The sequence below is a fragment of the Trifolium pratense genome, linkage group LG1 (assembly GCF_020283565.1).
Source record: "Trifolium pratense cultivar HEN17-A07 linkage group LG1, ARS_RC_1.1, whole genome shotgun sequence".
Lineage (NCBI taxonomy): Eukaryota > Viridiplantae > Streptophyta > Magnoliopsida > Fabales > Fabaceae > Trifolium > Trifolium pratense.
In genome coordinates, this window is record NC_060059.1 from 11,909,045 (window position 1) to 11,927,911 (window position 18,867).

Genomic DNA, 18,867 nt, shown 5'->3' on the forward strand with positions numbered 1-18,867 from the left:
GAGATGAGATGAGATAAAATTAGGCTAAATTACAGTTTTGGCCCCCTATGTTTTATAATTATGCGATTTTGGCTCCCCACGTTTCACATGTGCGATTTTGGCCCCCATGTTTCATAATTGTGTGATTTTGGCCCCCCATGTTTCAAATGTGCGATTTTGGCCCCCATGTTTGCCCCCTTTTGCATTTTTTGGTCCCCGTTGACTATTTTGACCAAAAATTACTGACATGAAATATTTTTGACACGTATCTTAATTGTATTGGCCAACCAAATTTTATTATTACTTTTGTTAAAAAAAAAAAATAAGAAAGGTCACGTGACTTTTTTTTTGGATTAATTATTATTTTTTTGACTAAATAGGTGCAAAAAATGGAACCAATATCTCATCTTCTTCTCCATCAGTAAAACAATCTCTTTGATCAATTTCTTCAGGTTATATCACAGCTTTCCAAACAAAATTCGAAAAAGCCTTATGACTGCTCGTGAATTGCCTCATATCACTCATCGGCTGTGCGTTCTTCCGTTCACCGACAAACCCAGAATTACCATCCGATTTCCTTTCCATAAATTTGGGTTTGGATTGTGTGAAATACCCTCTGAAACTTTGATTTCTTGACCTCCGTTGTCAGCATATTTACGAGGCAAGTGTTTGAAGCAGAAAAAGGAAAGTTGAAAGTTATTGGTAGAGTTGGTGTTGGGATTGATAATATGTATCTATCAATTATTCCTAATTTGGTGTTAGTAAAGAATTACAAGTGTTAAAGACAATTAGGAAACGTGAAATGTTTATATATGCACTTTGTGCATTATTAGTATATGTAAATATTACATTTAGTATAAATGAAGAGACTCATTTAGTATCAAAATCAAATCTTGTATTCTTTAAACAATTAAGACACGTGTCAAAAATATTCTATGTCAGCAATTTTTGGTTAAAATAGTCAACGGGGACCAAGAAATGCAAAAGGGGGCAAACGTGGGGGGCCAAAATCGCACAATTATGAAACGTGGGGGGCCAAAACTGCAATTTAGACATAAAATTATTATATACTATTTAGTTGTTTTTTTTTAAAAAATGTCAAATATATTAATAAGACTTAGGTCCCGTTTGGATTAACTTATTTTTGAGTTTATGCAAACAGTTTATGTAATTTTTATGTATTATTATAAATTTGTCAAGGTAGTTTATGATAAAATAGCTTATAAAAACACAATTCTCACTAGTGTGAACTTATAAAATAACATAAAATTTAATTTATATTGCATAAGATGTTTGCATAAGCTCAAAAGTAAGTTAATCCATACGAAATTAGTATTTCAGTCCCTTAATTTTTATTTTTATTTTATATTGGTCGCTTAATGATTAAACGTTCTTTTTTGTCCATAAAGATATTTCTGTTTGTCACATTGATCTCCGCTGTTAACTTTTTTTTTTCTCTTCATAAAACGTTAAATTTGGTTTCATATTGGTATATCCATTATCTAGTTTTGCATCTAAAATAATGCTAGTACAAATAGTTCATATGAGTCTTTAGATACTCCTTCCGATTATTTTTATAAGAAATTTTGACCAAATTTTAAATGTGAGTCTTTTGTTTTCTTACTTATGATCATTTTATGGTTAAAGATCAAATTCCATATATCCGCTGTCTAAATAAATTTGTTCTCAGCTATTTACTAAGAAAACAGAGGAAATGGAACACTTAATACTATAAAACATCATAATATAAAATAAAATAAAAAAACACAAAATAAAAAAATAATAAATAAAACTTAAATACAAGGAAATTTATTATTATTTTAAACTTTGCAGCAATCAGCCATGCAAATAATTTTATTTTTCTCACTTTATTTGACAAACTAATGGATATATTTCAATATCCATTAGGGACTTGTTTAGGTTGTGAGGTGTGAGGTGTAGAAGAAAGGTGCCACGGTATACAATTTAACATTGTTTTCAAGGAGACGATAAGAAGAAAGAGTAGCACCACTAATCCCATGATTAACATTGGTGGGAACTTTACAAATCTCTAATGGAGAACTCTCAAGATATGCTTTGCACCCATTAATCTTCAATTTAGAACCCATCTTTGCAAAGTAATAACCTTTATTATCAGTTGCATGACTCAATTTTGATATATGACTTGTCTTATTTCCAAGTTCATTCACACATCCACATGTAACTCTTGCCACTGCCCCTGCACCCCTCACACATGATAAAATTAGTAATGTATCATCAAATCCAAAATACAAACTAACATAAATTAATTGGTCTCAATTTAGTAATGTATCATCAAATCCAAAATACAAACTAACATAAATTAATTGGTCTCAATTTATTACATGCATGACATTAGAAATGTAAAATAATATTGTGGTTTCATCGTATATTTGGTCTCTTGCGTTTATTTTAAATGTTAATTTGGCTATTTTACATTTAAAAAGTTTTAAGTTAGTCATTTTAGTCAAATTTTTGATTAAATCTTCTACGTGGCTAACATATTTGCATACATAGACAACTTAGGAGGGTGCCACGCGAAAGTTTTAGAGAAAATTAACTCAAAATTTTTTGGAAAGTTAGACGAAATTACCTTAAATTTTAACAAAAAAGACGAATTTATATTGACATCAATAACATAAAAGACCAGCTTAAAATTTTTTAAACGCAAGAGATCAAATTAAAACTTAAAATAAACGTCATTAACTAAATATGTAATTAAGCTTAATATAGCTATGTAGAGTTTTATTTAAGGATTTTTCCTTTTATATTAGATCAACAAAAAATATTACCTTGAATTGGAAAATAATTGGAGCCTGATTTACACAAAATTACTCCTTGAACACCAATGGTTGTTGTGGGTTGTTGCAATTTGTTGCTTTCTTTTGGTTTGGGAACTTCATTATCTAGTTCTGTGGGGCGTAATTTATAATCTGTTTTAGGTTTGGATTTCTCGATTTTTGGTATTGGAGGATACGCATAATTTGTTTTAGGTCTTGGTAATTCATAGTCCGGTTTTGTGGTGTTTGGTTTGTAAACTACTTTGGACTTGAGTTTTTCGATTTTTGGGGTTGGACTATATACATAATCTGTTTCAGATTCGGGATCGTCATAGTCTGTTGTGTAAATTTCTTTGGGCCCGGGTTTCTCAAATTTTGGAGTTGGGCCATATCCATAATTTATTTTGGGTTTGGAAATTTTATTGTCTGATTTTGTGTGGTTTATTGTGTAAACAGCTTCGGACTTTAGTTTCTCAATCTTTGGGGTTGGATTATACCCGTAATCTGTCTCGAGTTTGAGAATTTTGTAATGTGATTTTGTGAGGTTTGATTTGGAGACTGTTTCTGACTTGGATTTCTCAATCTTCGGGGTTAGACTATGCTCATAATCTATTTTGGGTTTCGAAACTTCATAGTCTAGTTTTATAGAAGATGTTTTGTTATCTAATTCAATTTTGGGTTTAGATCTCTCAATATTTGGTGTTGAGCCATACCCATAATCACTTGCGGAGGCAATGGCTAGCAAAGCAAAAAGAAGGATAAAGATGGTGAAAATGGATCCATGATAAGCCATCATAAATTAGTTTCTTTATAATATTTTAGGAAAGAGGTAGTGAAAATGTTTCAAAGTAATGGTGAGGTACCAATGCTTCAAATACCATGACTATTTATAAAGCATAATGTATTATGTATGTCTCACAAAAATAAAAAACGTAGACTTAAAGTTCTCTGCATGCAATACTTTATGTTATCTCACAAGTTTGTGAAAGAAAAAAAAAGGTCAAGGCAACAATATTTAGATGTGTAAAGTTACAAAGTCTTCACTCACACTCTTTTCTCATCTTAATATTATACAACTTCATTACTATTTTAAGATAAATTTCAATTGGTTTCAATCACAAAAACTAATTTTCCATGTCATATTATAACAACATTAAGCTTCCTTTTCAAATCTTTCATATGTGACCTCCCCCCAATCAAAACAACTTCAACAATCAACAACATCAAAAGAAAAAAAAAAGTTTTATAATTTCTTCACTTATCTTCACGCAATTTTTCTTCTACATCACTAGTTTCTTCGATACACAGCATAGAAATTTCTTTTATAATTTCTTCACTTATCTTCACGCAATTTTTCTTCTACATCACTAGTTTTCTAAGAGTTAAAAACTTAAAATGAAGTTTGAGACCCTAGATTCAATCTCACACGAAGGAGAAATTTTTTTACTAACATTGACGGTTTAAAAAATATCTAACATTAAACTCTCTACCCAAATTCTTCATAAGCGACCTCCCCAAGACAAAACAACTTCAACAATCAACTTTTTTTCACACTTATCTTCATCTTCATGCAAGTTTTCTGCTATGTACCTCACAATATTATTCATCACACTACATAGAAATTTGCCAATTTAATGAGGAAAAAAAAGAGCCAAAGCCTCTCTCACACTCTTCTCTTATAGCATATATATACACCTTTAATTTGTTATTGGCCATTGTTTTAAGGTTGGTTTCAATAGGTGTCAATCACTAATCTTCATGGAAGAATAAAAAATACGTACAAGGCAACAATGTCCAATTGTAAAGTTCCAAAGGCTTATCTTGCACTCTTCTCTCATCTTAAGATTATACACCTTCAATATACTAGTATTTTGAGACATGTTTCAATAGGTGTCAATCATTTTAATAACAATAAAAAGAAAATGTTGTCTCATTCCAAAATCGGTATATGTCATAACTCTTCATATTTACAAATGTGTAAGTCTTTTGTTTTATTGTGTAAAATCATTTTGTGGTTATCTTTTAGAGTTCTGATTTCAATAATTCTAAGATCAAATTCCTCATCTCCATTGTCTGAATAATTTTCTTTTTAAAGCAAAATTGAAGCACTAAATAATTATAAGTGATTGCTCTCAGCATACCCAAAAAATAGAGGAAAGTGCATGCACGCATTGAATGAAAAATTTATTAAAACAATTCGAACATCTCATTTTTATAACATTAGACGGGTAACGTATGGTGGTTTTCAAAATTTCTCCAGAATTTTTTATTTTATAATGTTGGCTACTTAAATAGAGAAAATGCAAAATTAAAAAAGTAATAGGACATGCAAAAAGCATGGGATGCCAAAAATAATGCTCAAATTTAATTGCTCCCACTAAAATAAGGGCCTTTTATAGATAGAAAAATGTTCTTATGGCACCAAATTTTTTTTTTCTTTTTTATATTTAGGAAGTTAGGTTCCAATCACTTAGTTTTCGGAAGGTAACTTTCGAAATGGTATTTTTTATGCTGAAAGTTCAATTCAAATCCTCCTCCATTATTTTCAATGGTTTCAAGAAGAAGAATTCTGAATTGAGTCCCCTTCTATTATTTTCATGTGTTCTTACACTTCATCATAGTTTTCCTTTTACCTCAGTTACAAACATCTCCAAAAAGTCATCAAGGAAGCAAGTTATACCTACGGTTTTAATGCTTGTCACTATAACCTTTGTTGGTAAATGTAAAATTTCTTACCAGAGCTGTTTTATTTCTAGATAACACCATTTTGGACTCTAGGGTTCGAAATGCTCAAATTTGGATAGTAGCTTCCAAAACTTAATACCAATTTGGATTCTAGAATACAAACTAAACTGAAACCAAAATCAGGGTATTTTCGAATTTTGTGGAGCTGGAAGTAATATGAAAACCTAAAGAGCAATTTTTTATGAATAAGATCGAGGCCCTAAGACCAAATAAGTTTTTTTTTTCTTTCGTAAATATGTGTTTAGATTCACGTTTAAAAATCACAGCAACTATATTTCAATATATGAGTTTAATGGATATGTTAGGTCGGTGAAAATTAATTTTACACTGACATTCAATAGGAATCAAGCTTTCTTCATGTCATACAATTGAAGTGGGGAGTGGTTATGGTGCATAAGCTTTTTCCTTATGCACCATGTATAAATAATGAAAATTGCTTAACACACCCCCAAATTGCTTAGCGCCCCCCCCCCCAATATACTTAGTGCACCCCCAAATTTTCTCGCACGCCCCCGATTTTTTCTCACGCACCACCCCCAAATTTTCTCACGTGCCCCCCAAAATTATTTTTGTTGTGGAATGGTTTCACATTAGATGTACTTATAATGCAAAAACTATTTTTACTGTCGAATGATTTTAGAGGGTTGTAATCCAAAATCATTCTGCTTGTGAAATGGTTTTGTGTGTTCTTTATGTTGGGGGTGGGGGCGCGCTTAGCAATTTGGGGGCGGGCTAAGTAAATTGGGGGGCGATAAGCAATCTGGGGGGTGCGCTAAGCAATATGGGGGCGCATTAAACAAACTGGGGGGCGCTAAGCAATCTAGGGTATTTATGCATGCATAAGCAATAACTTATGCCATTGAAGTGAGTATAGTGTATTGATTTGATAGAATGCATTGTTACTATTGAATGACCGTAAAATTAGTTTCACACATACTATTTTCTTTGTATTTTGTTTCTAATAAAAACAAAAACTACATATCGAAGTTTTTTGTGTTGAAATAAAATTTTGTTTGGTTATTTTGGTTGATGCCTCGTGATAATGGTGCAAAATATATATTTTTTATTTTATTTTTGATAAATCAAATATATTCTTTTAAACAATATTGTTTAAAAAAACAACATTTTCTTTAAAAGTATTACTCCCTCTAGTCCTTATTATAAGAGAAATTTTACTTTTCAGGTTTATTGTAAAATTAATGTATCCAGATCATAATATAGTCCACATAAATTTGTTTTACAATGAAACTAAAAAGTAAAACTTCTCTTATAATAAAGATCGGAGGAAGTAAACCGAGTCATTGGACTCAAGTGGTTAATGAGCTTCACCAAAAAGGACGGATTTCAGGAGAACCTGAGTTTGATTTCTGGGTGAAACAATTTTTTAATCAGACTTTACTTATCTCACAGCCGAACTCTAAACTACTAAGTCTCATTTTCTCTAGACCAGAGAATTATAAAAAAAAAACGGGGGAGTAATTAGCTCGAATAGAATGAAATGAACTCCTCCGATGAGGTGGCCTGAGAAAAATATTATCATAGAAATATAAAAATTCAAAGCTCCTTGTATCTTCATTTTAAAAAGTCACTGTAATTTTTTTCAACTTTGTAATTCAAAGTCAAAAGGCTCCTCATATCTTCTTCTTGTCGGGTCGCAAGCCTACATATCTATTGTTATTTAGTTCAATATTATTAAAAATCAACAAACATTTGACCAAGAAAAATCAACAAATATAAGAAAAATTATAAAAAATCAATTGGTGAAAATAATTACTATAAAATGTTATAATTTTGAATTTTATTTTAACTACAACCTTATATTAAATGATCAATAAGTGATTTAGATAAAAACTTCCCTTGGAATATAAATTATAAAAAAATAAGCTTAAGTAGTTCCTTATGTTTATGGTTTTAATTTGGTCTATTATATTTAAAAAGTTTTTAATTTGGTCTACCGTGTTATTGATGTCAACATAAATTCATCATTTTTATTAAATTTTGAGTTAATTTTTTTAAAATTTTTCGTTGATATTTGAGTTAGTTTTTCTTAAAACTTTCACATGATACCCTCCTAAGTTTTTTGCGTACGCAAATCTATTAGCTACGTAGACAATTTAATAAAAAAAATACTAAAAGGATCAACTTGAAATTGTTCAAACATAAGCGCCCAAATTGAAATCTAAAATAAATATAAAAAATCAGATATGCAATTAAGAAAAAAAATTATATTAAGTTCTAAAATATTATTTCACTAATTTAAATTTTATTTTTTTCAATATCTCTTTTATTCCCATGAAACAAGTTTCATTGATAAAAATTAGAAATACAATTAACTTTTATTTCTTGAAAAAAATTAATTATTCAGACCTTAAACCATATAACCAATTGCATGTGCACAAAAGAGCTTGAACCAATTAATCTTTCATTGAACTTTTATACAATTAACCTTCAAACCCATATAATCAATTGCATGCGCACAAAAGAGTTTGAACCAATTCATCTTTCATTGAACTTCTATACTTATTCAGAGTTTTTTCTTTTAAAAATTTTATCCAGGACTTTAATAATGTTATATACCTACTCATATATTTTTTTTAAAAAATAATTATAATTTATTCGAATTTACAGACCGTCTGTGGCTCATTCAGGTTAGCCCATATTTTAAACGGACTTTATTCGACAGGACTAAAAAGCTCAGAAAAAACTCGAACTATTCGAAACAGGCCATTTTAACAGCTCTACTTACATTGCAATCAACTCTAAATTATGGGGATTTTTTTCCTATAGCAAGAGGGTTTAAAAGGTACTTAACTTAATTTCCTTCTAGTACCACCACGGATGCCAGCAAGCAAAGTAGAGTTTGGTAAGCGAAAAAACAATAGTAAAAGGGCTTATGGCGGCGTAGGTAAATCTAGTACTAGGAAGGTTCGTGTCACATCTGTCACGCATTGTCCTTAAGCCCCTTCACATATTTTTCCAACTACATATACCCTCCAAATCTATCCACATCCTATGTCATTCTCATTCTTACACAATAATTACACAATTCTCACAACACAAACATTTCTTCTTCCTCAATAATAATATTAACCCATTCATTGCCCTTTCATAACATCATTTCACACTCCCTCAAAACTAAACTCTGCTTATTTTTTCACACTAAGTAGTAACAATAGAATGTGTGGCGGTGCTATCATCGCTGACTTCATTCCTCGCCGTGGCGGTCGTCGTCTCACCGCCGCTGAACTCTGGCCTAACTCATTCGGTCAACAAATTGACTCCACTTCATCAGACTTTGATTTTTCTCATACTGTTGATCAACAACCACCACCACCACCCACTACTCTCAAAAGATCACACCCTCTCAAAGGTCAGTAGTTAGTTACTCTTTTATGTTTTCATACATTTATTTCATAAAATTATACATTTTTTCTGATTGAGGCATTTTATCGAACAGTTAACGAGCGAGTTGAAAAGCCGGTGAAAAAACAGAGGAAGAATCTCTACAGAGGGATTCGACAACGTCCATGGGGAAAATGGGCTGCAGAAATTCGTGATCCTAGAAAAGGAGTTCGTGTTTGGCTTGGTACATTCAACACTGCTGAGGAAGCTGCTAGAGCTTATGACAAAGAAGCTCGAAAAATCCGCGGCAAAAAAGCTAAGGTTAATTTCCCTAATGAAGATGATGAATATTCCATTCAAGCTAATCGTCGTCCACCGCAACCGATTCGACCGCCTAATCATGCTCTCTATCATCAACAACAACATCATCAGCAACAATATCCAAAAAATCTGAACTTGGAATTTGGTTATGATCTGAACCAAGCTGACACAATTCAAAATTCTCATGTGGGTTCAATGAACACTGAACCTTTTATTATATCTGGTTCTGGTGGTTCTGGTGGTGATGAGAATTCTGTATATGGGTCTGGTTCAGGTTCTGAAATCGGTTATTCCGTGATAGAGTTCAATGATGGTTCGAATCCGAATGAAACCGGTTATTTCTGTGGTGTTGTGAATGAACATGAGAAAGAAAAAGAGAAACTTCAAGTGCAAGAAACACAACATGCTGTTGAAGCTGATGAAGCAGCTAAGAATGAAGTTCAAGAGTTATCTGATGAATTAATGGCTTATGAGGATTACATGAAGTTTTATCAGATTCCATACTATGATGGACAATCTATGCCACCAAATATTGTTCAGGAACATGTTGTTGGTGATTTATGGAGCTTTGATTGATTGATAATATATTAAATAACTGTTTTTTCATATGCTTCTACTACTACTACTGTGAAGAAGCTTTCTGTGAAGACAGAATTTTCCCATGATTATGATTCAGTTATGTCTATTTTGCATTAGGATGGATGGAATTGTAAATTTGGGTATGGGTACTTTGGTTAGAATTTGTGTTTGTGTCATGAACATGAATTTCGATTCTCTTAGTTTATTTAATTGTTTTTTGAGTTTTTGGCTCTTTTTTGGTCATGTCAAGTTTTGTTCAATTGTACTACTTCTTCTGGTTTTTTACCGGACGAAATTAACAATGTTTCAATTCCAAATTATCTGTACTTAAATCATTTGATTTTACTTGTTGATTATGTTCATTTCCCTCCTTAATTTGAGCGTTTTTTATTCTGGTACTGGAAAATGGGAACACTTTTTTTTTTTGGTCAAGATTGGGAACACTTTTTTAATCTACTCTAATTTATTAAGAACAATAAAATAAAACCATTTTTCTGTTTATTTTACAGTGTATTGGCGTTTCAACATAACGAAATATTTCTTCAAAAAACAAAAATGACGAAATAAATAAAATGAAATTCTGCTTAGCAGCTCCCTAAGAAAATGAAAAAAATTGATGTTTTTTTATTAAATAAAATTCTTTGCATAATTTTTGTTAAAGAATATTATCTTCTTAGGTGTGATGAAACGGTGTCAAGGCACTTTTGAGATTTCTTTGTCCTTAATATAAGACTTCAAGAAATATTAATATTTTTTAGGCAAAATTACACTAAACATCCTTTATCTTATTTTTTTGTAACACTTTGGTCCTTTATCTTTTTTTTGTAACAATTTGATCCTTTATCTTTTTTTTGTAACACTTTGGTCTTTGTCTTATTTATTTATAAAAAATAAAGGACCATAATGTTACAAAAAGAAAAAGATAAAGGACCAAACTGTTACAAAAAAGGGACTAAAGTGTTACAAATAAAAAAAATAAAGGACTAAAGTGTTACAAATAAAAGATAAAGGACCAAAGTGTTACAAAAAAAAAATAAAGACCAAAGTATTACAAAAAAATAAGATAAATGACCTGAAGTGTAATTTTGCCTATTTTTTATGTATTGTAGTACCATTACCAATAATAACTCAAGAAGGGTAAAGATAATTATAAGGATTATGAAACAGTAACACATTTTGTGCCAATGTAATGTAATGTAATGGTGGGACAGAAAGAGTACTTAGGATTAAAGACTTTTTTTAAGATTATTATATTGGCGACAAAGTTGGATAACGTAAGCACTAGTACTACTTTGCTTGCATGATTGAATGGCGCAAAAGAAAGATGGTGATGTTATGCAATGCAAAAGCGGGAATATGAAACCAGTGGCGCACGCAGCTGGTTTGTCTTTCTCAAGAAAACAAGTGACGCCGGACTCGGTGGGCGCAAACGGGTTCATCAAACAGACTTGTACTCACTCACTAAGGAAAGGGTCTACTAGTTGTTGTTGTTGTTGTACTGTACTACTGTCACTAAGGTGGCTGGCATAAATAGTACTCACCTAAAACGAACACACGCTTTCAATATTTTGTCTTGGTCAGACATGCGCGGAATGCCGGCCTGTTTCTAACTTATGTAAAAAAAAAAAAAAATTTATGTTATGGTGAATTTTTTAATTAAAAAATTTTATTGCTAAAAAAAATAAGGGTATTGTTGGAATTATGAAAAGTCGACACCAAAAATATTTGTATCTTCTTTATATATAGTATAGATATAATATTAAGTTGGTAACCGTTCATGTATAGGCAACTCATTTGCCACTTATTCTCATTTTTATGATTTGATTTTTTATTTTATTTTAAAAATAATCCATTAGTTAATGGAAGTTGTGAAACTAAGTCAAGGTAAAATAGATATATTGAAAAATTCATCCCAAACTCATCTATCTTTTTTATATATTGTTATAGATTTTTATATATTGTTATAGATATAAGAGACGAACTCACTTGGTTTGGTTTAGTGGTATTAGCTTGAGTCCTTGGAGTATGCTCTTCTCAAGGTCTCAGGTTCGATTTTCTCTAGTGTCAATTTCGGTGAGCTTGTCCATACAGAGCAAAACAACTTTGGCTTTAAATGGAGCCTCCGCAAGTGGGCGGTGGAATTGATCCCCTCGGATTAGCCGGTCTAAGGTCAGATACCGAGTTTTCAAAAATATATATATAAGAGACGGTGATTAAACTTTAAACCTCCACTTATTTATGATTAAGGTGAAATTTTTAGCAACTAAACTACTGGACAAAAAAATTACCATAATGTTTTTAAGGGTCTTGCTAAGAAACTTAAAAATCGAAGTTTTGTATTGATAACAACCAAGTTGTATTTTAAAGGTGTTGAATATATAACTTTTGAGATGAATTTTTTATATTAAGTTCTTTAACATGTATCTTTAGGACACATGTCATTTTTTTTCATTTTTTAAAGCATAGTTTATACACAAATTTTGTTCCACTAATTGAAATATGCTCATAAGGATGTTGTGAAAACATCTTTAATTTTTTTTTCTTTTTGGTGATAAAGCATCTTTAATTTCTATAATATAAAATAAATAAATCAATAAATAGTTGATCACTCGCCTATATTGACTCGCCAGGGCAAGTTGGTCTGTTTGTCAATAAATATAACTTTAGGGGAAAATAAAAATTGTTAATTGTTAGCAAGTTGATATATAGGTTGACTGAACAAACATTACCTAGAAAATACAAGAAAAACAGTATATTCCAATAATTAATTAAATTATTTTGACCAAAATTTAATTCAATTAAAACAATAAACTAGCATAACAGATAAAACAAAATTGTTATTTCTAAAGGTGACCTTACCTGATTGGAACGGATGTGGTCGGTGTTGTTCCACTTCATTGTGAATATGGTGAAGGTTGGGAGTTGTACATGCAGACACTTTGACAACTAAATAATAGAATTTGCACTTAAGTGAAAAAATTTAGAGTAAAAAGTGAATTACACGACCCTTCTGCATTAAAAAGATATATATATATATATATATATATATATATATATATATATATATATATATTAATGGGAGGTCGTATCTGGCGGCTTGTTAGAATAACGGTTGAAAAACCATGTTTGACAGTAAATGTTATTCATTCTGATGTCAGGAGTTATATAAAAAGAAATATTAGCATATAAGATGTTGTTCAATTTATCTCGACGAATATTTTTAAAATATAAATTTTTTATAATAGATAACTAAATATATTAGTGATCAAAGTTGTGCATTGACATGCGTGTAGTGATCTAAAATGACATTTAAAAAGAAACGAAGTGAGTATAATGTATCTATCATATGGATTTGGATCCTTTAAAGTATAAAGTTAGAAAATCAAGGGTTGTGATTGTAATGATATCATGATTTGTTATGATGTATGTATATTGTATAATATCTACCATTGATTTATTAATTAACCGGTGATGTTATCCACTTTACACTCTATAGTGATTCACTCACTTAAGAAAAGTTGGACCCCTGATAACATCTACCTTTGGTTTATTAATCAATAATAGATATTACTTACTCTACACCTTAAATTGATTCACTCATTTTAAATGTTTACGGGGCATGTTGAAGTGATAAAAGTTTTTATTTTTTATTTTTTGAAGTAGTGATAAAAGTTAAATAATTGAAAATTTGTACTTCCCCTTAGATTCTCGAAATCTCCCTCATTTTCAGTTTTACTCCTTTCAAATTATAAAATTTGGACGAAAACTATCTGAATTGTCTATTTCAAACTATTATGGGAAGTCTAACATCGTATAGCAAGTTAGTCAATTCAAATACCAATCTATATAAGTCAATAGTTTGGTCTAGTGGTGAGGGGTTTGAGTATACAGGAGGTCATAAGTTCGATTCTTTTTGGCTCCATTGTAAAAAAAAAATACCAATCTATATTTTAAATTTTAAATGTTTACAAGTTATGTCATAACGAGGCGAGAAAAGTTAATAGAATGAAAATTTCTCTCCTTACATTCTTAAAAGCTCCATATTTTTCAATTTTACCCCTCTTCAAAGCACAAAATTCATACGAAAGTCGTCCAAGATTAACTAATCCAAACTATTATGAGAAGTCTAACATCATATATAATATTGGTTTACTCAATTATTCGATTTTTTTACACCTCCAAATTGACCGTTCTGGAGTATAAATAGGGGTAAAATTAGAAAAGAATTTAATTTATATGCACTGTCAGTGTAAAGTTATTTTACACATGCATCCAATAATATACTGACACATCATGTATGGTATTTAAAAACACATGATGTGACAACTTATTATTGAATGTATGTGTAAAAAATCTTTACACCGACGGTGCACAACAATTAAACTCAATTAGAAAATTAAGATATTTAAGAAAGGAAAAAAAAACCATTTATTGTCTAAATTTCAATGAGAAAGCCCACGAGTTATTCGACCAAAAACTAGGCCCATAAAAAAACCCAAATTAACTGACCCAATACGCACAAAAACAAAATGGTGCAAAATCTAGGGTTACGGAGAGGTAGGAGATATAAATAGCCTCGTTCCACCGCCAGCATACCAAAAACCAGAGAGAGAGAGAGAGTGAGAGGTTAACGATGGTGTCACTGAAACTTCAGAAGCGGCTCGCCGCTAGTGTTCTCAAGTGCGGACGAGGAAAGGTCTGGCTTGACCCTAATGAGTGCAATGAAATCTCCATGGCTAATTCACGTAACTACTTTTCCCTCTTTTATTTTTTGTTTTTTGTTAATGATTTTGTTGATATCTCTTAATTGATTATGTTTCATGTGTTTTTAGTTATGAACATGTTTTGTATCGTTTGTTTTAGTCATGAAATGTTTTATTTTTATTTGAATTAGATAATACATGTTGTTTTTTGAGCTATTAATGTTGTGTTCTGTTTAATTCTAAGGAAAAGCTATGGTAGAGAAAATTACTAGAAATATTAAAAAAAAAACTAGAAATATTGAAATATTTTGATTCAGTTTTTGCATTTAGTTGCTTTTGCTTTGGTTTAGAACTGTTATTATACTGGTTTAATTTCAGAAGCTAGTTTTTAGTAATGGTTATATAATTTTTTTTTAATCTCAATTCAGCTCTCTTCAATTGTGAAAATTGGGTTTTTTTTTTTCTGACATATTGTTGATTTGATGTATTATTTTATTTATCTTAGGAGAGATCAAAATGCCCCATTTTCTCAATGGTTTGTAGTATTAATTAATTATATTGGTTGGTTAAATACTATCCCCTAAGTACAATGAAAGTTTTATTTGAGTGTGTAAATTACTGATTGTGTTATATAAGTATCTGATGTATTTTTCTGATCATATACGGTTAATTAATAGTTTATAAGTATGCAATTTAGCTGATTGAGTTTCTGTTTGTAGGCCAAAACATCAGGAAGTTGGTTAAGGATGGTTTCATTATCCGGAAGCCAACCAAGATTCACTCCCGCTCCCGCGCTAGGCGTATTCAGGAGGCCAAGAGGAAGGGACGTCATTCTGGATATGGTATTTAACCATTTTCAACCTTAATATATAATTTCATTGAAGGAAATATGATGCATACATTCAAGTGTAGTGCGTATTAGTTTGTAACTGTGCTTGTTAAGATTGTAAGATTTTACTTATGATGATGAATAGGTAAGAGAAAGGGTACAAGAGAGGCAAGGCTCCCCACCAAAATCCTTTGGATGAGGAGGATGCGTGTTCTCAGGCGTTTGCTTCGCAAATACCGTGAGTCAAAGAAGATCGACAGGCACATGTACCATGATATGTACATGAAGGTGAAGGGTAACGTCTTCAAGAACAAGAGAGTCCTTATGGAGAGTATCCATAAGTCCAAGGCTGAGAAGGCCAGAGAGAAGACGTTGTCTGATCAGTTTGAGGCCAAGAGGGCAAAGAACAAGGCCAGCAGGGAAAGGAAATTTGCTCGCAGAGAAGAGCGTTTTGCTCAAGTGAGTTCCATAATGATTTGATAATATATTGATGTATATGTTGAATTGGTATTGTAACTTTTTTTATCACAGAATTTAGCTGTTTACAACATCTAGAACTGGAATTGTAACTCGACTCTATTAGGAATTTGGCTTTTTAACCTTTCCTTCTAAAATGGTAGGGACCCGGGGAGAAGGAACCTGCAGCACCAGTTGCACCAGCTGCAACAGCAACCCAGCCTGCCCAGTAAGTATTTAAGCACTTCTGTTTTTGGCTTAATTTTTTGTTATGTTGTGTTCTAAATGTATGTTTTCTATGCAGATCAAAGAAATCCAAGAAGTAAATCAAGTATTCAGAGGTTGAGTATTTCATTTTATAGCTTTTGTTTTAACTTAAATTTCAGTTGTACAAGTACAATTTGTATTGGGTTTATTTTTTGTTGACATTTTTGGTATGGAGATGCTTTTTGTTAAGAAATACTATTGTTATTTTATATTCTGGTTTTGAAGTTCCTTGACTCATTTCCTCGATATAATTAAGCTAGACACACTCACGGGTTCGATACAGATACATTATCAGCTTATGGAGAGAAATTCCTTAATTTCACCTTGTGCATCAAAAGCCTCGTTTCTATCTATTTAGCCATGCAATTGTGTCATGTCATTAACATTTTTTTGGGGATAAATTTCCTAGATAAATGTTTGATGGAAATGCTGTTTTCCCTAGAGAAATTTCCATATCATGTTAATTTACATTTCCCTATGGAAATTGTCAAAGTCATTTCATATACTATATAAGAATCTTTAAATAAACTTTTCGTCCATGTATTTTTTAGAATTTGATTTTAAATACACACTTGAAACGAAAGTGTATTGAAAATGTTTTTTTGTCAAAAGCCAAAAACCTTAGACCTTTGAAGTGTATCTTGAATGTTTTTCGCATCAGATACCGATGCTGTTGGTAATCATGTCTATTCAAAAAGTTTTGTAATGCATATTCTATTTTTCAAAATATATTTTACTAGATACGTTTGAGTTCTCAAACATACATGCATATATATGTGAGACAAGGTTGATGAACATCAATGTAAGATTGAGAACAGTCATTCGAATTAGTGTCTTTGGCCAGTTGATTAACAACTGTGTTATCTTGTCTCTTTGTGATCTCAACATAAGTGCTTAAACAAAATAATGACAGAATTCTTCTACACTACAGTATAATGCCAAAAGTTACCTCCGAACTAGGTTAGACGGTTCAGTCGGTCATATACTGATGATGAAAAAAAAGAGTCAAACATGGTGATGTCGTCTTGATGGTGATTAAATCCTTCCCCACGAACTTGGCATCTATTTGAGAAATAACATTCTTCAAAATAAGCTCTTGCATCCAATTGATTTGTTTACGCTTCTCCAAGTCTTTTTTTGAAACAGCAAATACTTTATTAAAAGCTCAAGCAAGATGTACAAGGCATACAAACAAGGAGCCTAAGAAAGCAAACAAGCCACACAAAAGCTGTCCACTGACAGAGCAAGGCAAAACAACCAGAAACTAGAAACAGAAACCACAAAAAAACCTGCCAAACCACCAAACAGTTTCCCACCCCATCTCAGCAAGACAGGAAAAACAGCAAAACACAGGAAAAAAACCACCAGTCATCTAGAGAAACAATGTTGGGGCTCCCAAGACCATTCGTAGAATAAACACGGCTCAATCTTCAACCAGTGAACACTCCACTTCCAAGACAGCACCTTAATCTCATTCACCACATCAGTACAAGTTTTCATCCCCCCGTTAAAAATCTTATCAGTTCTCGCTTTCCATAGTAACCATACCGTCGTATGCCAAACAAGGATAAAACCATTCCGGAGCTGCACCTTTTTCTCCGCACCATAAAAATTGAGAAACAACACACAGATATTAGGAGGTATTATAAAATCCAGCCTCAACCAATTAAACACCTCCTTCCACACCTTTTGCGCAAAATCGCAATGAACCAGCAAATGAGTGGGCGTTTCAGCCGCATCCATACACCACACACAGTTACGAGAATCCGCATCAAGAGCGACCCCCCCGCCTCAAAAGTTTACTTCTCGCAGGTATTCGATCATGAACAAGTTGCCATGAGAAGCAAATCACCTTCGAAGGAGCCAGACTTTCCCAAATTCGCTTAAACAAGTCCTCCTTCAAATTAGGGAGCAACGGCACCCCCTACAACATCCAAAGCGAGCACTTCATATGTAGATTTAACCGAAAACTCACCATCCTTATCCGGCAGCTAACGCCACTTGTCTCTTTCTGAAGACAAAGGGACACCCCGAATCAGCTCCTTTAAAAAGACCGCTTGTTCTTCTTCCCGTTGGAATAGTCTTCTCCGCCATAACCACACTCCCTGATCAGCACCCTCCCCCACCATCTCACTCACCAACACATCCTTTTGTACAGATAAAGAGAAAAGTCTAGGGAAACGGACGAAAAAAAAACTAAACTCAAGAATGATCCAACGGGTCTTTGCTCCCACGAAAAAAAAAAACTAAACTCATCTCTAAGACCAATGGCCACACAATTTAATTGGTCAAAGAAAGAAACAGTGGCATTTAGGATACCCAAATGCAATTTCAGTCATTGATTTATATTTCAAAATTTCAATGGCAATGATTTTAGAAGGTAACATGTTATGAGTAGTTTTGAGTTCTTGACCCAAAATGAAGTACTTGTTGATCATGTATGGAAAGTTTTACCAGCATAAGAAAGAACATCTCGCGAAAGGAGTTTGCATGTAGAACTTGTGCAATCAGGTTCCAATGATGAACCTTGCCCTAGCATTTCACACCTCACAAAGGAAAGCGACACGATAACAAGTTTAACCATGAACAGCATATCAAAGTGCAATTTAGACTGCAAGCAACATCCGAGCTCTCAGTAAAGTCTTGGTCGAAATGATATCTCCACACACTTTCGAGGTGAAAATTTTAACTTTTAAAGGAACATTGACCTTTGATAATTTCCTTCAACCTTGAGCTCTGATGTATCTATGATTTGATCCAACCAAAGTGATATGCAAACCTCACCGATTACACCCCTCGCAACTCTGACCATCACACATGATGTTCCTCAACTACAGAGCGTTTAACT

At 32.2% G+C, this 18,867-nt stretch overlaps 2 protein-coding genes and 1 pseudogene across 2 annotated transcripts; 2 read left to right on the forward strand and 1 right to left on the reverse strand.

Annotated features, from left to right (window-relative positions):
• Nucleotides 1-1,873: 1,873 nt before the first annotated feature.
• On the reverse strand, nt 1,874-3,570 carry LOC123888383 (annotated as a pseudogene).
• A 4,958-nt stretch (nt 3,571-8,528) lies between these two features.
• Nucleotides 8,529-10,120, forward strand: LOC123882919 (ethylene-responsive transcription factor RAP2-2-like). The gene is made up of 2 exons (XM_045931593.1): nt 8,529-8,892; nt 8,980-10,120. The coding sequence occupies exons 1-2, from the start codon at nt 8,700-8,702 to the stop codon at nt 9,759-9,761; spliced, it is 975 nt and encodes a 324-aa protein (XP_045787549.1). The 5' UTR covers nt 8,529-8,699; the 3' UTR covers nt 9,762-10,120.
• A 4,198-nt stretch (nt 10,121-14,318) lies between these two features.
• LOC123882989 (60S ribosomal protein L19-3-like) lies at nt 14,319-16,243 on the forward strand. Its single transcript, XM_045931698.1, has 5 exons — nt 14,319-14,509; nt 15,187-15,309; nt 15,442-15,755; nt 15,917-15,981; nt 16,057-16,243. The coding sequence occupies exons 1-5, from the start codon at nt 14,398-14,400 to the stop codon at nt 16,076-16,078; spliced, it is 636 nt and encodes a 211-aa protein (XP_045787654.1). The 5' UTR covers nt 14,319-14,397; the 3' UTR covers nt 16,079-16,243.
• The last annotated feature ends 2,624 nt before the right edge of the window (nt 16,244-18,867 follow it).

Excerpts from the sequence above, each read along its gene's own strand:
- LOC123882989 (XM_045931698.1), top strand. The coding sequence starts at position 14,398 with ATGGTGTCACTGAAACTTCAGAAGCGGCTCGCCGCTAGTGTTCTCAAG. Across the intron at positions 14,510-15,186 it reads AATCTCCATGGCTAATTCAC|GCCAAAACATCAGGAAGTTG; the intron begins GTAACTACTTTT and ends TTCTGTTTGTAG. Across the intron at positions 15,982-16,056 it reads ACAGCAACCCAGCCTGCCCA|ATCAAAGAAATCCAAGAAGT; the intron begins GTAAGTATTTAA and ends TTTTCTATGCAG.
- LOC123882919 (XM_045931593.1), top strand. The coding sequence starts at position 8,700 with ATGTGTGGCGGTGCTATCATCGCTGACTTCATTCCTCGCCGTGGCGGT. Across the intron at positions 8,893-8,979 it reads AAGATCACACCCTCTCAAAG|TTAACGAGCGAGTTGAAAAG; the intron begins GTCAGTAGTTAG and ends TTTATCGAACAG.